Source organism: Nyctereutes procyonoides, unplaced genomic scaffold, assembly GCF_905146905.1.
Source record: "Nyctereutes procyonoides isolate TBG_1078 unplaced genomic scaffold, NYPRO_anot_genome, whole genome shotgun sequence".
Classification (NCBI taxonomy): domain Eukaryota; kingdom Metazoa; phylum Chordata; class Mammalia; order Carnivora; family Canidae; genus Nyctereutes; species Nyctereutes procyonoides.
The window spans coordinates 35,985,844-36,005,441 of NW_026575049.1; the positions used below are offsets into that span (position 1 = coordinate 35,985,844).

Here is a 19,598-nt window from a genome sequence, read left to right on the forward strand (position 1 = left end):
TATTAACATGTTATTACATGGGACAAAATATATAATTTTTAGATAGTATGGCTTTTTGTATTTCTACTTCTGATGGTTCAAAAGTTAAAAGCTGGGGTGCCTGAATGGCTCAGTTAAGCAGCCAGCTCTTGATTTCAGCTCAGGTCATGATCTCAGGGTCCTGAGATCAAGCCCTGGAACAGGCTCCACGTTTAGTGTGGAGTCCACTTGAGATTCATTCCCTCTTCCTCCTCCTCCTTCCCACTCCCCTCCCCCTACTTGCCCACTCTTTTTCTCTCTCTAAAATAAATAAATCTTCAAAAGTTGTAACATCGTGACATTCAATATCAACCAAAAAATGTCAGCTGCCCATCCTTGTACTGAATAAAGGTCAATAAACTCTTAAAAAGTAAACAAGCAACAGTAAGAAGGATATACATAGGCAATCTTTCGAAAACACCCAATTCTACATAAATTCCCCTCTTTAGTTTTTTTCCAAGTCTACCTTCATTCCTTTATGGAACAAGGCAGGTTGTAAAACACACTGAAGATGACCTACTACTTGAAAGACAAGTAGGAGTTTGTCAGGTGCCTAAGTGGGAGAAGTGCTAGTCCAGAGACAATCTCTCTTCAGAACAGAACAATCCTAAGCAAAGTTCCTCGTCTGCTCAAATTCCTGTTCCTCCCTCTACTTCTTCATTCTGGAGAGAGAATTCCAAAGCTCCCCCGCAACCAACGCCATCTTCCTTTCTTTCTTTCTTAATCCCTGGGACATAGTGAGTGCTGCAACTACTTTCTGCTCTGGAATCCCTCAATTCTGGGGTCCTAAGTCCAAGGGAAGCTTCTCCCTTGTCTCTACCTCCTTTTTCTGAAAGACTTACTTATTCCTCATCACCACCCTGTCCATAACCATGTGACATTAAACAAGTCATGTAATTTCTCAGAGCATCGGGTAATCATTTATCTACAAGCATACCATGTTTTATTCACTTCATTTGTTTCACTGATATGGTGGGGTTGTTTTGTTTTCCTAATTGAAGGTTTGTGGCAGCCCTGTGTCTAGTAAGTCTATCAGTGCCATCCTTCCAACAGCATTTCCTCACTTCATGTGTCTGTGTCACATTTTGATAATTCTTACAATATTTCATTATGATTTTTGACTTATTATTTTTGTTATGGTGATCTGTGATCAGTGATCTTTGTTGTTACTATTTTAATTGTTTTGGGGGGCCACAAACAACATCTGTATATAACATGTTGAACTTAACTGATAAATGCTGTATGTGTTCTGACTGCTCCACCAACCGCCATTCCCCCATCTGCCCTCCTCTCCTCAGGCCTCCCTATTCCCCGACACACAACACTATTGAAATCAAGCCAATTAATAACCCTACAATGCTCTCTACATGTTCAAGTAAAAGCAAGAGGAAGACACTGAGGAAGGCATGTCGAAAGCCAAGATATGCCAAAAACTAGGCATCTTATACCAAAGAGTTAGCCAAGCTGTGAATACAAAGGAAAAGTTCTTGAAGGAAATTAAAAGTGCTATTACAGTGAGAATATGAATAAGAATGCAAAACAGTCTTATTACTGATATGGAGAAATAGTGGTCTGGATAGAAGATCAAGCCAGCCAAAACATTCCCTTAAGTCAAAGCCTAAACAAGCAAGGCTCTAAACTCTTTTTAATTGTATGAAAGCTAAAAGAGGAAAGGAAGCTACAGAAGAAGAGTCTGAAGCAGGCAGAGGATGGCTTATGAGGTTTAAGGAAAGAAGCCATCTCCATAACATAAAAGTAGGAGGTGATGCCCCAAACGCTGATGTAGAAGCTGCAACAAATTATCCAGAAAGTCTAGGTAAGATAATGAAGGTGATTACACTAAACAAAAGATTTTCAATGTAGATGAAATGTCTACTATTGGAAGAAGATGCCACCCAGGACTTTACAGCTAGAGAGAAATCAATGCCTGGCTTCAAAGCTTCAGAGGACAGGCTGATTCTCTCATTAGGTGGTGCGCAGCTGGTGACTTAAACTGCAGCCAATGCTCATTTACCATTCCCAAAATCCTAGGGGCCTTTAAGAATTATGCTAACAGGAAATACAACTGAGTATTTTAACTGTTACAGTAAATGTAAATGCTAATATTCAGCCTAGGATTTTGAATAGGTAACCATAAGTGAGACTAGTTTATTATTTTCCTTTGTGATGCAAACAAACAAAATCAGCAGTACACTATAAGAAAAACATCCCATGGCCAAATGTAGTTTATTTCAGTAATCTAAAGATTATCACTTTTTTTTTAAAGATTTTATTTATTTATTCATGAAAGACACCAAGAGAGAGAGGCAGAGGGAGAAGCAGGCTCTATGCAGGAAGCCTGACATGGAACTCGATCCTGGGACTCCAAGATCACACCCTGGGCCAAAAGCAGACGCTCAACTGCTGAGCCACCTGGTGTCCCAAGATTACCATTTTTTTTTCCTTTATTAATCACATGATCCTTTTTTGATATATCAAACTCCATAGATACTAAAAGTTCATTTGACAAAATTCAACATCTACCTTTAAATATAATTGTATGGAACAGATGAATATTTTCTTACAATGATAAGATATATGTATCTCAACCCAAGCCAGCAACATTTTGCTTAATGAAACAACACTAGAAGCATTCTTATTTAAAATGAGGACTAAGATGAAAATGTTTACTATCATTGCTATTATTTAGCATTGTACTAAAGGTGACACCCAAATTCAATGAGACAAGGCAAAATAAAATTTTAAAGATTGTTAAGGAAGAAATAATATTTATAGATAATATGATTATGTATCTGGAAAACCCAAGAAAATGAAATGAAAAACCATTACAAACAATAAGGGAATGGAAACGGGCAGTTTTTAGGCCACAAAATAGAATGAACTAAATAATACAAATACAAACTTAAATCCTTCTATTTAAACTAAGTCGGATAAGAAAAGAAAAGTACTCTTTGAAATAAAATAAGACTCAAATTCTTACACAGCTAACCCCAGGTAAGTGAATAATCACTTTTAACCACTGACAGGAAAAAGAAAAACCACAAAGTAATTTTCTAAAATCAACACTACTAAGTTATTATATATACTCACACCCTAAAGGAGGTATTATCAGAAACCCTCAATCTAAAAAAAAATGTGCTCATAACATATAAGTTGAGGTATATCAATGAATAGATCTCAATTTATACTCAAATGTATTTTAAAATAAAATATATTTAGATCATTTTTTAAAAAAAGAAATGCATTTTAGTAGCTTTCAAAAAACAGTAAATACCAATGCAGCTAATAACATTTCTCATATCTGAAAAGATGAATCTTCTGGGGAAAAGCACAAGGGGGACAAGAAAAAAACAATCACTCTGTAACAGTACAAACTACAACACAGCTTAACATGAAGTATCCGGTGGAGATGAAGTATTGTATTGCTCCTCAAACTATTGTAAGAACTGGTCTGAGATTTTCAATCTGGCATACAGAATGCAACAGATAAAATACTGTTTAAAATAGTCCAACAAAAGGATGTGGAGAAAGGGGAACCCTCTTGCAGTGTTGGTGGGAATGTGAACTGGTGCAGCCACTCTGGAAAACTGTGTAGAGGTTCCTCAAAGAGTTAAAAATAGATCTGCCCTGCGACCCAGCAATTGCACTGCTCGGGATTTACCTCAAAGACACAGATGCAGTAAAACACCGGAACACCTGCACCCCAATGTTTATAGCAGTGATGTCCACAATAGCCAAACTGTGGAAGGAGCTTCGGTGTCCATCGAAAGATGAATAAAGAAGATGTGGTCTATGTATACAATGGAATATTACTCAGCCATTAGAAATGACAAATACCCACCATTTGCTTCGATGTGGATGGAACTGGAAGGTATTATGCTGAGTGAAATAAGTCAATCAGAGAAGGACAAACATTATATGGTCTCATTCATTTGGGGAATATAAAAAATAGTGAAAGGGAATAAAGGGGAAAGTAGAGAAAATGAGTGAAAGTATCAGTGAGGATGACAGAACATAACAGACTCCTAGCTCTGGGAAACAAACAAGGGGTAGTAAAAAGGTAGGTGGGCGGGGGGTTGGGATGACTCGGTGACAGGCACTGAGTGGGAGGGCACTTGACAGGATGAGCACTGGGTGTTATGCTATATGTTGGCAAATTGAACTCCAATAAAAAAAAAAAATCTTGTTGGTAAGGTTGGTGTTTGATGAGGAAAAAATAAAAATAAAAATAAAATAAAATATAAAATAGTCCAACAAAAAGGCTATATAGACTGGGGAGCTCTCATGCCTTCAGCAGGATACCCTACCTTGACATTTTACAAGTCAAATTCTAATACAGTCAATAGACTTGAATCTAAGAAAATGAAACTCAAGAAAAACTAACCATCAACAGTCAGCTGGAGTTTCTCAAATTGGAGAAAATGAGCCTCCAGAAAAAACTATCATAACAGCCAACTAATTAAATTTTAATTAAATGTTTGCCACAACAAGGCAAACATTTATATTACAGCCAATTAAATAATTTCCTTGCTTTGCTTCCCTGTCTTTTCTATAAAGACCTCTGCTCTAGGCCCCACCTGCAGAGCACACCCCTAACCATTTTCAGATTTGGTGCTGGCCTACCGTAGTCACTGTTCAAATAAATTTTTCAAAATTTATCTTATTTTTAAGAATGTTATTTATTTATTCATGAGACAGAGAGAGAGAGGCAGAGACGTAGGCAGAGGGAGAAGCAGGCTTCCTGTGGGGAGCCTGATGCGGGACTTGATCCCAGGACCCCAGGATCACAACCTGAGTCACTCAACCACTGAACCACCCAGGTGCCCCAATTTATCTTTTTACAATACCATTAGAAAACATTAGAAATGAAATAAGACAAACATAAAAAATCCAAATCCAAATGTTTTAAGTTATCATTGAACTTGATAAAATTAATAATCTGACAACTACCATACAGGTTTTATTTTATTTTATTTTTTTTAAATATGGATTTTTTAAATTTTTATTTATTTATGATAGTCACACAGAGAAAGAGAGAGGCAGAGACACAGGCAGAGAGAGAAGCAGGCTCCACGCACCGGGAGCCCGACGTGGGATTCAATCCCGGGTCTCCAGGATCGCGCCCTGGGCCAAAGGCAGGCGCCAAACTGCTGCGCCACCCAGGGATCCTCCCATACAGGTTTTAAATACTGTTTCTATACTAACTTGTGTTAGAGAACCAATACTAAGCACTTTGAGTGCTGCAGGGCTAGAGCTTGCCCCACTGACACTTTCCTCCAGCCTCTTGCTCCAAAGCCCTAAACGGACATTGGAGGAAGCCCTAGGCTCAGCACCAAAGCACTGCAAACACAATGCTTGAAACATACTGCCTCACGCACAGCTGGCTACCAAGTCCCATCGTGAGATAAGCATCTGCAAATCCATTCTACCAAGATTTCTCTTCCAACAACTTTTTCCTAGAAACTTAAAAAAAAAAAATGGCATGTGGAAATTATGTATATGGTGGAATGAGTTTCTCATGTCAAATCTCATCTCTTTCCCAAGAACAGAACAGAAAATCAACAACTAGGTAAGTATTTGCTGCATTTTTATCTATCAATCATTTAATCTCTTCAACACATTTCTCTGGTTAACATCAGGTACTGGATTTATATTAAAAATGAAAAATATATCAAGCAAATAAATATACTTCAGTCAGAGATCTCAAAGATTCACTCATTTCTAATCTTCCAAAAGTTTTCCATCACTAAAAATGATATGGCTTTCTAGCAATCCACATTAGAAATTGCTTTATTTACTCAATTTGAACGAGAAAGGATAACCTTGGATTTGAGCATAATCTGAACACGTGGGAATGAACTGAACACCTGTTGACTTTATCTACCATTATTTCTCCAAATGTGAATGTCATGGTGCCACAAAGTCATTTCACCCAAGTAGGTCCACTATTTGATAAAATTATATTTAGTTTTCCTTTGGCTATAAGATTTCCTCTCTGTTAGAAATATTCAGACAGATTTGTTTCTAACAAATAGACATTTGCATCTGATAACATTTTTGTTTTCCTCATTAAGAAAAATCCTATGGGGGTGCCTGGGTGGTTCAGTCAGTTAAGCACCCAACTCTTTATTTTTTATTTTTTTTATTTTTTTATTTTTTATTTTTTTTAGCATCCAACTCTTGATTTCTGCTCAGGTCATAATCTTAGGGTCATGAGATTGAGCCCTGTGTCATGCTGTCTTGGGCTCTATACTCAGCAAGAAGTTGGCTTGAGATTCTCTCTCCCTCTGTCCCTCCCTACGCTCTCTCTCAAATCTTTAAAAAGAAAGAAAAATCCTATGAAAGTAAACTATAAATCTACCCACTTTAAACAAGTAATCTTGAGTATCTCTCATTTTACTAATTTTTCACCTTTTTGCTCCATAGCATATATTAGTAAATCAAGATATAAAACCCCAAGATTATTTAACTAGGTAGCTAGACCCTCAACTATAAGTCCAATATCTTAACAGTCACAAATGGCTAAAAATATTAATAAAATATGTCAGAGAAAATTTAACATTTTGGGGAAGGAAAAAAGCCTCTGGAAAACCTAATCACAGTGCCATAGGAGAATGCATCTTGTTACTTCTAGAATCAGAAACATGGTTTCAAGTCTAAGTCTTACATGGTTTCAAGTCTAAGTCTTACGATGGCCTAGCAATGGAAGCCATGGACAAGTTACCGGATTTTTCTTGGCCTCAGTTTTTCTACTCAGGCCCTTCATAGGGATGTTGTAAAGGAAAAACAAGAAAGTATATAAAATGAATTGAAAATGTGAAGTCATACACTGAAGGTACCTAGTTAGAAATATAACTATGCTTGGGCACCTGGGTGGCTCAGTGGTTCAGCGTCTGCTTTTGGCTCAGGTCCTGATCCCAGGGTCAATCCTGGGGATCAAGTCCTGCACTGGGCTCCCTGAAGAGAGCCTGCTTCTCCCTCTGCCTGTGTCTCTGTCTCTGTGTGTCTCATGAATAAATAAAAACAATTAAAAAAAATAAATATAACTATGCTTTACATCCAGCTGTTAGGGATTCACCCACAAGCAGCAAGCAGCACCAAGTACCAGACTGCTTACTACCACACTGAGCAATGACTTTCCAGTTTTAGTTTCAACCTTCTGGAAGGCGTAAACATTTCATCTTTAGAAGTGCCACAGAAAGAGGAGAGAATAGGGAAAAAGAAAAGCTACACTGAAAAAGAATTACTGAGGCAAAATCGTTGCTTATTACAAGTCAAGGGGCTATTTGAGGTTCAAAGAGCACTACCAACCAAAGCAAATGAAAATACATATTTTCATATGTACCCATACATATCTGGGCTAAATTAGGAACCATTAACAGCAAGTTAAAAGAAACTGTTACACCAACATAAGAACCGAATAGAAAAAGTAAAGCCACAGGCTACAAAATGTTACAAATATGCATGAAAAAGAGTAGCCACATGTACAACTGAGTGCCTTTCCCACCCCCCACCCCACCTTCCCACAAAACAGTAAGGTTGAAGAGGAACAGGAATACAGCTCTGTCATTACTCTCCTTTAGACAGGAACACACCTGAACATCTCGCTCCCTCTGAGAAAATAGGGAATACAGGTTTAGATCTTTCAGAACGATGAGACAGAGATGCTTGAAAACAGGATTCACGATGCAGAGTATATCCACGTGACTGAGATAAGTACTGGAAATTGTGCTAGGTTAATGGAAATTTGAACATACAACTTCTAGAAATGTTATTAACCATTGTATTACACAGCTATCAAAAATACTTTTTAACCATTTCTATTATAAAACACATTATGTCTGATATGTAGTTACATATTCAAAGTGCAAAGAAAATCATCCTACTGTCACTTCTTACTGTATCTAAAAACTTTAAAACTTACTAGATTCCACTGTCATCTGAAGCAAACTATCAATGACATTAGAGAGGAGTCCTTTACTGGAGATTCTTAGATGATTCAGTATTACCGGAACAGCTTGATACTCCAAAAACAAGACTTTTCCTTCATCTGTCTTCAAGTCCAAACATAGAGAATCAAAAGCCTGAGCCAGGTAGTCAGCTGAAAAACAGTACATAAAACCAACTGACATTATCAGTCAGGAGTATAGTTGGTAATAAGAAACAAAAGAAAGAAAAAACCACCATTTAAATTCAAAAGGGAAACAAAAATAAAATGACCAGAGATCACCGGCTAAATTTAAAATGTTAGAACCCAAAGGCTTGAAACACGAAGAGGAATTACACTATGATGGGGTAAATTTCATTCATATTTTAATATCTAAATAACAGTAAATTCCATTTTTAAAGAAGACAGTTGATATTTAATAGTAAAGACCATAAATAATGTTTATTTTCCATATTTGATAACTGCCATATGCTTCCAAAAGCATATTTATCTTTACCTAGCTTTTGAGATATTTTTTTGCTAAGTAACTTTATGCAAATTTTTAAGCAAGGACTTTTAATCTCTTAATAAAAATCAAACAGCCATTCAAAAGACAACTTCAAAGAACTAGATGTGCTCTGGCGTATTACCTTTTGTGATATATCTGCCATTAATGCAGCAAGGTTTTGCCAAGGCCAATGTTATGATGGAATCCATTAGATTAGAGTCCCTGGAACTCTCTTAAAGATGATTGGGAAGCTTAAAGCCAGGATTGAGAAGCATTAATTTAACCAGAATCAATGCAAGTGAGATATTAAGATACTTAAATTGTTACACTTCAATACACTAAATCCAACTCAATAGTCTTAACAAAGTTTTACATTGTGCTTTTAATTGTACAAGAATACTCCAGTTTCCTAAACTCCTTCAATATACTATCGAAAGGAATTTAAAAAAAAAGTGTTTGTGCTGTTCAAATAGTAGTGAGCTAATTTTTCTATTGAGATTTCTGTTTAAAGAAGCCTTGAGAGTACTTTGAAAGACTGAAAATATGACAGAGTCACCTCCATTAAAATTTACTATCTTCTGGTTGATGTGTTGCATTTCATTTAAAAGCCTATTAAGAATGAGTAGCTGAAAATAACCGGTGTGAAATACCTATGAAAGAATTGAAATGCATAAACACATATTAAAATACATATGAAAGAATTTTGAGAAATTAAAATCTGTGCCTCAATTTATAGTATATTCTATTCTTATTTTTGGTAGAATTTAGTTCAAGGAACACTGCTACTATTACACTTACTTTTTGTGATTAAATAAAACATTGCAAACGAGTGTTAGGGTAAGCAAAGCTGCTGGATTCTGTTCAGGTTTACCTCATTAGGAACCTATCCTTATTTAGCAAAAAATCAGTAGAAGAGTATATACATTAATTCTGAACTCAATTCTTCACAGAAAAGTGTTTATCACAGTGCCACCTGCTGTATTTGACACAGATTACTTCACTTCTCATTAATATATTATGAGATTAAATAAGCTAAATGCTACATAATACAGCAAATTTATAAACTTAAAAAATTGTCCCTTATTAACTTGGGGAGGGGGAGATGGTATTTGGTGATTTTTTTTTAAGTTGACTTACCTTTTAGGGAGAAGTAAAAGAATCATATTCTTATTTTCATTTCTCTACTAGTGAAGATTTTCTAAAAATCAAGACCAATTTAACTTCTAAGAGAGTATTTTAAGAAATTTGAGTTACCAATTTTACCAAAACTGGTTGTTGTCTTAAGCAACAAGTGTTTGGTGGTTTATTATGAAACAGTAGAAATCCAACGCAGCCTAAGAGACCTCAATTCTGATCTCAAGTAAAACCAACTCTTAGAAGTTAAATAAAATAAATAATAATGTTTATGATAATGATAGCAGCTAGTGCTTACTGTATGTCACATTCTTTTCTAAACTTTCACATTAATTCTAATTTAATCTTCAAAAAAAAATGTGGTGAAACAGAAAAGAAGGGACCTGCCCAATGTCACATCCTTAGTTATCTGACTGTAAAACTGAAGTTCTTAATACTACATTGTTCCTGCTATCTGAGAATGGCAATAATTCCTACATTTCTACAGGCCTCAAGTATAAATAAATACATAATTTATAAATATATAAGTCTGCATAAGTTGGGGACCAAGTGTTGCAGGAGCAGGACAGCACAACTGGCCGATGCAGACAACTAAACAGGGGAGAGAGTCTAATGAGAAAGACAAGAAATCTGTCCCTAAAACAATACTATCACATAAGATTCTTATCTTTCAGTTCTCATATCTTTACATAGATCAAATGAGTATGTACATACTGAAGGTTTTATTAATTAAAATATTTTTACATTGACTGCCACACCTACATACTTAAAATTGCTAATAACATATAATATCCTACTCTCCTCATGATGACACTGTTAAAGCTCTGAATATTTAGGGTCAAGAAAAGATCTAGGTCCCTTACGAATGCCTGACCCTCAATTTGCTCTTTTGTAAAAATGACATCATCATCTACCTCATAAGGTTACTGTGGGGAATAAATTTGAAAAAACCAAATGAATGATTAGAAAAATGTCAACAACAGTGCAAGAACTTATTTCTTTCACTATTCCAATTGTGGGTTTGTCAATTATTTATCCTTTGTCATTATTAGACAGCACAGTAAATCTTATTAAAGGTTATGATACATTTGGTGGTTCCTGTAAGCATTTTGGTGGTTCCTGTAAGCTACAACACAATCAAAATTGTACTTGTTTCAACTCTGAACTAGACAGCACAAAGTTACCAGAGGTTACTAGAGGGGAGGTGGTAGAGGGGTGGGGATAGAGTGAAATAGGTGATGGGGATTAAGGAGGGCACTTGTCATGATGAGCAATGGATGACACATGGAAATGCTGAATCACTCTATTGTACCCCAAAAGTTACATAACACTGTATGTCAACTAATGGAATTAAAATAAGAACTTTAAAAAAAAACTCCACATTTCTAAAGATAGTTTTGGTAAATATTATATATTAATCTTAGAAGTGAACTATTGCATTATAATTTGAAATACTGAATATCGAAATATTGTATTATAATTGGAAAATACATGAATTTTATCAATAAAGACTTTTAGTTGGCATTATATTCAATTACTTTATTTTTGTGAGTGTAATGGATATAAGACTATACCTTACAGTTAAATTTTATTTCAGAGAATCAGTGTAGCACAGTGACTAAGAGTGCAGACTTAACCTCTCTATGCCTCAATTTCCTCATTTATAAAATTTTATAACCTTGTTATAATAAATGAGTTGGTACACATAAAGTGCTTGGCCCATAACACAGGAAATGCTATGTAAGTATTTATTATTATTTCTTTCATTATCTCAGGAGTACCGGCTCTTAGGAAGTCACACAATAGGTTCAAGAGGGTGGGCTCTAGATATGGATTAGAGGTGAGCTGAACCAGACTCTGTCAAATACTGGCTGTGTGGCCTTGACACAATTATCTAACTTCCATAAACTATTAACCACTAATATAGGAATAATAATATTCAGAGACAATCTATAAAGGGCTTAGCATTATAGTGTCAAATTTATACCAAGTATTATGTTTTTGAACAACCTATTTGCACTGTCTATTCAATGGAAATCAGGTATTATCTTACAAATATATTTAGGTTACTGAGTATTTAATATTACCTAACACATTTATCTATTTCCTCTTTACTTTTTATAATAAATTTATCAATCTTGTAATGTATACTTTTCTTTTTATAAATAGGAAATATCTTCTTACCAGAGTTTTTTTTGTTTTTGTTTTTGTTTTGTTTTGTTTTTTTTATTTCTTACCAGAGATAAGACAAGTCTGTTACTCTAAGAGTTTTTATGTATGAAATTTTAGTTCTTCCAAATTTGCTGCAGCACGTAAGACGATATATCTAACTTTTATTTTTCTCTATACTTTTAATTATTTCCCTTAATTGTATTTAACACATGTCTTTTTTCTTTTCTGTTCTTTTACTTGGCTGGCTTTGCTCTATCCCAAGAGACTATAAACTAAGGTCCACCAGCTGTCTTTCAACCCTCAGCCTACTGAACCTCTAGAGCACCTGACAATGAAGGCAGAAAACACAAGGTCAAGAAGGATCAGTTCATTAGCTCTAGAATTTGATACCAATGTGAATTTCACCTTTCATCCATTCACCTTTTTTAACATTAATTTTCTCTCCCTGAAAGTGTTCCTCAGGGTAATATGAACCTTCATAAGGTATTACAATTTTGCCTCATAAACTGAAAGACAGCATTTCCCAAATTGTTCTTTGCAGAAAATTATGCTGCATATCACTTTTCCAAAAAGGATTTGGAAGTTAAATAAGTTTCGGAAATGTTGGATAAAAGTGTATTCAAGTTTTATAGATTCATAAAGCCCACTAGTAATGAAATTAAAGTACTGGCATTATTAAGTTTTAGTTACTCCCAAATTTCTCAAACATTTTTAACTGAAGGCCATAACAGTGAATTGAATGAAAACTAATCACAGATGTGTTTGTCATAAATGGCAAATTAGGAATGGTTTTACAACTTTAGAGAACCATATTATTGCTTTATATGCTTTGTTAATCAAAATTAGGAGAGGATCATGGGTGGTAATTTTTTTTTTTAAGATTTTATTTATTTATTCATGAGAGACACAGAGAGAGGGGCAGAGATATAGGTAGGGGGAGAAGTAGGCTCCTAATGTGGGACTTGATCCCAGGACCCCAGGATCACGACTGACTCTTGATTTTGGCTCAGGTCATGATATCAGAGTGGTGAGATGGAGCCCTGTGTCGGGCTCTGAGCTTAGCAGGGAGTCTGCTTGGGATTCCCCTCTTCTCCCTCTGCACCCATCCTGGCTTGCTCTCTAAAATAAATATATATATTTTAAAAAGTGTTATGAAATAATTTGTATGTTTTTAAAAGAAGATAAAAGTAATGTGCTTTGAGAGGTTGATAACATCATTTGAGGAGCAGCTTGTGACTGTACCACATGTTATTCTGTTGAATAACTCACTGTTCTTCTTGCATGCCATGCTTTTACATAATTCCAAACTCTGGCTCATACTGTTCCTTCCGGAATGGCCTTCTTTATTTTCTCCCTATAAAATCCTACACATCCCTGATAGTCCAGCTCAAATCCTAACTCCTTATACTAAATCCTATCCTGATCTCCTAATTATACCACCAGAACTAATTTTTATCATCTCTCTTTAACCAGAAGCACATTATTTAAACTTCTGTATCAATAATAAGATGAAGCAGAAAAATATTTACAACCTACTTACCCAACAGACTCTAAGGACTTTGAAAGCAAGAACTGTCCTATAATTCTTTCTTCAAAAAGTGACTTACATAAGAAAGCAACCAATTCACTAATTCAATATGTATATATTAAGTGCAAATTGTGTCATTTCTGGACTTAATATTCCTATTGCCCTACTTTAATGTTTTAGAAGTACTTATTTTTATTATATATCATGACTATTTCAATTTAACTTTAAAATTTTATTTTTATTTTTTAAACAAAAATACAGTTGATGTATAATGTTACAATTGTTTCAGGGTTGTGAGATTAAGCCTTGCATCATGGAGCCTGCTTGAGATTCTCTCCCCCTCTGCCCTCCCCCACCCTAAAAAAGTCCTTTATTTCTGTCATTTAATCTCAGCAATAATCTTTATTACCCTGTCCATTCATCTATTATTTACCCAGATCTTTTTTTTTAAGATTTTATTTATTCTTAGAGAGAGCACATATGAGCAAATGCAAGTGGAAGAAGGGGCAGAGGGAGAGGGAGAATATCTTTATTTATGCCCTATTATATTTCACAAAGAAATGAAGTTTACAGATACCATACTAGATTTATATCCAAATTTTACACTCTTTGTTTTACTTATATTAACAAGATTTCTTTACATATATTATTGCTGTTAGTGATATTCACAGTAGTCATGATATACAGCCATAGGTAGTCATAGATAGTAATGATAATATTGAAAGTCAACAGACTGTGAATTTCTTTGAAGCTCATTTTCTGAAACACAAATTTTATCAGGCTACTATAACAAATATCAGAGACTGTGTAGCTCACACACAACAGGAATTTTTTTGCTCACAGTTCTGGAGTCGGTGAAGTCCAAGACAAAGTTGCCAGTATGGTCGACAGTATGGTGAAGACCCTCTTTCTGGTTCACAGCCTGTACCTTCTTTCTCACTGTGTCCTCACAAGGTGTAAGAGCTAGAGATCTCTGTGGAAATTCTTTTATAAGGGCAGTAATCCCATCCATGAGGGCTCCACCCTCACGATCTAAGCACCTCCTAAAGGCCCCAACTAGTATTACCATCATCTTTAGGGGTCAGCATTTCACCATATGAATTTTTCAGGAGACATAAATATTCAGAACCCAGCATATGATATTCAATAAATTTCTTAGCTAGTTTCATTGAATGTCCTCGATTTATATAGAGTATCCATGAATGAATAGTTTTCTGTATTCCTACTGGACATTCATCTTTTTTTTTTTTTAATGACTCACTGAAGATGGTCATCATGTCCAATACTCTACTACTGCACAGAAGTGGTATTGAGTCCCACATCGGGCTCCCTGCATGGAGCCTGCTTCTCTCTCTGCCTGTGTCTTTGCCTCTCATTTTGTGTCTGTCATGAATAAATTAATAAAATCTTTAAAAAATAAATAAATAAAAAAAATGGAAAACATATTTGGCTATGTAAGAATTATTTCATTACGTAGAATTCCCTTCTGTTTATGAAAAACTATATCATAAGCACATGTGAAAGCTTACCTTGAGTGACTGTTTTGAGAACAATTAAAGTTGATAAAAATCTCAATGGTAAATTGGAGCTTTTAAAGAAAGCAGCTGTCTTTGGTTTATTCTCCACTGAATGTTCTAAAGAATTATCCTGAATTCCCTTAGTTACTACTCCTTTGAATATGTCTTCACCCAATCTCCTCAATGTTGATGTCATGGTTGAATGCTGTCAAAAATATGTACCATCTTAATATATTTACTTATATCCATGATATATTTCAAATATGACAATCAAATATAGAAAATAAAAATGTCGATTTTTTCTAATTAAAAAATGGGTTAGAAATATGCAAGATTAAAAAGAAGTAATTTTATAATCAACTTTTCTAAATTATTTATGACTTTTCCTAAAAGAAATGAGCAGCCTACAAGAATTAAGAAATTGGAGATGTAATTTTCTAAGAACAAAATTAGGAGAATTGAGTCAAGATTCAATTTGAAAATGTTTAAGAATATAAGATTATGATATGTTTCTGGCACATACAAATCAAAGGAGCAGAGACACTATAGGTTCTTCACACTCCTCCACCATTACTGACAAATGGCTTGTTTGGGTATATCTTACAGTGTTGGCTTATAAAGTGATCACCTAGGGCCTTCCTGTTTTATAGCTCACTATGATCATAACCATCACAGTAATTTTGATAACTTTTAACAATTGCAGAAGAACAAGACACTAGGTTAGAATCATGGATAATTCTCATGATGAATAAACTAAAACAATGGGCAAAACAGAAATACTGACATAAATACTTCTAAATAATATAGGCTTTTATGATATTCCATATATATTTTAAGAACCAAGTAAAGGAAAATCATTTTACAGATGAGAGTGCATGAGCTAGACTCAGAAGTAGCTTAAACATAGGTAACAAGTATTTGCTTTAGAATTTCAATATATTAAAATTAGAGAGATATGGGCACGTGGGTAGCTCAGTTAAGTGTCTCTTGATCTCAGCTCAGGTCATGATCTCAGGGTGTGAGATGAAGCCCTGTGTCAGGATCCACACTGGGTGTGGAGCCTGCTTGAAATTCTCTCATTCTCTGCCCTCCTCCACTGCCTCCCTAATTATAATAACAATAATAATAATAATAATAATACATTAATATTAGAGAGATATATTGAGATTTTATGGGTATCAAAAGGCACAATGTTTCGGTGGTGAGTAGCATAACAAATGCAATCGAATTTAAATATATGGCCAATAAACTTTAAATTTGAAAAAGGAATACTTATATACTATTGGTGGAAATGTAAGGTGGTATAGCCACTGTGGAAAACAGTATGGAGGTTTCTCAAAAAATGAAAAAAAGAAATACCACACTACCCAGTAATTCTATTAGTTATTTACTCAAACAAAACAAAAACATTAGTTTGAAAAGATGTGTAGGGCAGCCCAGATGGCTCAGCGGTTTAGTGCCACCTTCAGCCCAGGACGTGATCCTAGAGACCCAGGATCTGAGTCCCACATCAGATTCCCTGCATGGAGCCTGCTTTTCCCTCTTCCTATGTCTCTGCCTCTCTCTGTGTGTCTCTCATGAATAAATATATAAAATCTTTAAAAAGAAAAAAAAAAGATGTGTATACTCCTTTGTTTATTGCAGCATTAATTTACAAGAGCCGAAATAATGGAAGCAACCTAAGTGTCCATTAACAGATAACTGGATAAGATGTGGAGTGTGTGTTTATATACATATATATATATATATACACACATATACATATACATACATACATACATACATACACACACACACAATGGAATATTATGCTGCCAAAAAAACAGATGAGATTTTGCCATTTGTGACAACATGGATGGACCTAAAGAGTATTATGCTAAGTGAAATAAGTCAGACTGAGAAAGACTGTGATTTAACTGCTATATGGAATCTTAAAAAAAAAAAGGAATAAACAAACAAAAAGCAGAATCAACCTTTAAATATAGAGAATAATAAAAAAAAACAAAAAAAAAAAAAAAATAATAAATATAGAGAATAAGCTGATGGTTGCCAGAGGGAAGAGAGGTGAAAAGAAGGGCAAGATGGGTGAAGGGGAGTGGGAGATACAAGCTTCCAGTTATGGAAGGAATAAGTCACACTAATCAAGGCACAGCACAGGGAATATAGTCAATGATGCTGTAATAGTGTTGTAGAGTGACAGTTGGTACTTATACTTCATGATGAGCAGAGCATACATATAGAAAATTTGAACCAGTACGTTGTATACCCAAAACTAATGTTAACACTGTGCATCAACTATATTCAAATAAAAAAAAAAAACTAAGTTTTTACAATCATTAGGAAAAGATAATACGTATGTATGTGTTCTAAAACTCTGGTATAAAAATAGAAGAAAATATCAGAAATTCTAGAAGTTTGTTGATGCCTCACATTTCTCAGACTTGGAGTTGAAAAAGCTGACAACCTGGAAAATGCAGACAAAAAAGACCCGACATAAGCTTGTTCTCTCTAGCCAAAAGGCTAGGAAAAGAGCAATCTTGCAAGACCAAAAACGTTTTTAAAAATTTTATTTAGATTTTTTTAAAGATTTTATTTATTTACTCATGACAGACACACAGAAAGTGAGGCAGAGACACAGGCAGAGGGAGAAGCAGGCTCGATGCAGGGAGCCCGACGTGGGACTTGATCCCGGGTCTCCAGGATCACACCCTGGACTGAAGGCAGTGCTAAACCACTGAACCACCCAGGCTGCCCTAAAATTTTATTTAGAGAGAGAGAAAGAGAGCAAGGGATGGAGAGGGAGGAACAGAGGGAGAAAAAGAATCTAAAGCAGGCTTCACACCTACGCTAAGCCTGATGTGGAGCTCGATCTCAGAACCCTGAGCTGAAATGAAGAGTCAGGGGCTTAACCAACTAAGCTACTGAGGTGCCCAAGACAAAAAACTTTTAGACAAAGCCACAATCCAACCAAATATCCCACCAAATATCTAGATGATCTAACGCCCACCTAGATGAGCAAAATTCCAAGGAGAGCTTACACTTCTACCCTCAACCAGGCAGTTACAAGGTGTCCATGAAGGCGATGTGAGGGGTAGTAATTAGATATTCCCATCCCTCCCAGTTAGGGAGGTATCAGTAGAGGCCTAGTGGGGAATATGGACTTCTACTTCACTAGGCAATAAAGAGAAGCCAACATGTATTTCCTCTGCAAGAGCAAAGTCAAAAGAAAGTCACATAAAACAGAGACTGAGAGTCTTATAACAGAATACCAAAATGTCCAGTTTTCAATAAAAATCACTAATCACACAAAGAACCTGGAAGATCTCAAACTGAATGAAAATCAGTAATTGCCAACACCAATGGCACAAAGATTTAAGAATTATCTGACAAATATTTTAAAGCAGCAATGATAAAATTAGTAATTATGCATTTTTTTTAAAAATGAAAAATAAAAAACCTCATCAAAGAAATAAAAGTCTTACTAAAGAAAACATAAGGAACCAAATGGAAATTTTATAACTGAAAATACATTAACCAAATTAAAAACAGATGGGTTTACTAGCTAATTGAATCCAACAGTACATTAAAGGGATTATTCACCACGACCAAGTTGGATTTATTCCTGGGCTGCAGGGGTGATTTAATATCTGTCAAACAATCAACATGATATATCACATTAATAAAAGAAAGGATAAGAACCATATGATCCTCTAAATTTATGCAGAAAAAGCATTTGAAAAAATACAGCATCTTTTCTTGACAAAAACCCTCAAGAGAGTAGGGATAGAAGGAACATACCTCAATATCATAAAGGCCATATACAAAAGATCCATAGCAAATACCATCCTCAATGGGGAAAAACTGAGAGCTTTTCCCCCAAGGTCAGGACCATGACAGGGATGCCCACTGTCACCACTATTGTTCAACCTAGTACTGGAAGTCCTAGCCTCGGTAGGTAACAGAAAGAAATAAAAAGCATTCAAGTTGGCAAGGAAGAAGCCAAACTTGCACTCTTCGCAGATATGATACTCTATGTAGAAAATCCACAAGACTTCACTCAAATATTGCTACAACTAAAATATGAATTCAGCAAAGTCCAGGATATAAAATCAATGTAGAGAATTTGTTGCATTTCTATACACTGATAATGAAGCAGCAGAAAGAGAAATGAAGGAATCAATCCCATCTACAATTGCACCAAAACCAGAAGATACCTAAGAATAAATTTAACCAAACAGATCAAAGATCTGTAGTCTGAAAACTATAGTACACCAATGGAAGACACTGAAGAAGACACAAATAAATGGAAAAATATTCCATGTTCATGGATTGTAAGAATAAATATTGTTAAAATGTCTATACTACCGAAATTCACAGTTTAACACCAATAAAAGTAACACGAATATTTTTCATAGACCTAGAAAAAACAATCCTAAAATTTGTTTTTTTTTTCAATCCTAAAATTTGTATGGAATCACAAAGACCCCAAATAGCCAAAACAATCTTGAAAAAGAAAATCAAAGCTGGAGGCATCACAGTCTCAGACTTCAAACTGTATTACAAAGCTGTGATCATCAAGACAGAATGACACTGGCAGAAAAACAGACACATAGATCAATGGAACAGAAGAGAGAACCCAAAGATGGGCTCTCAACTCTACAGTCAATTGATCTTCAATAAGGCAGGAAAGAATATCCAATGAGAAAAAGATAATCTCTTCAACAAATGGTGTTGGGTAAACTGGACCATGACATGCAAAAGAATGAAACTAAGACCACTTTCTTACACCATGCA

General features: G+C 35.1%; 1 protein-coding gene across 3 annotated transcripts in view; it reads right to left on the reverse strand.

Moving 5' to 3' along the window:
* CCDC138 (coiled-coil domain containing 138) overlaps window positions 1-19,598 on the reverse strand; it is a 94,405-nt gene that overhangs the window by 8,877 nt on the left and 65,930 nt on the right. For 2 of the 3 annotated variants that reach the window (XM_055328528.1, XM_055328527.1), the window contains exons 12-13: window positions 14,817-15,009; window positions 7,943-8,119 (exon numbers count right to left, since the gene is read on the reverse strand). The exons of the other annotated variant lie outside the window; for it this stretch is intronic. In XM_055328528.1, the coding sequence (XP_055184503.1) occupies window positions 7,943-8,119; window positions 14,817-15,009 (370 nt within the window). The remainder of the gene's footprint in view (window positions 1-7,942; window positions 8,120-14,816; window positions 15,010-19,598) is intronic. 3 annotated transcript variants of the gene reach the window in all.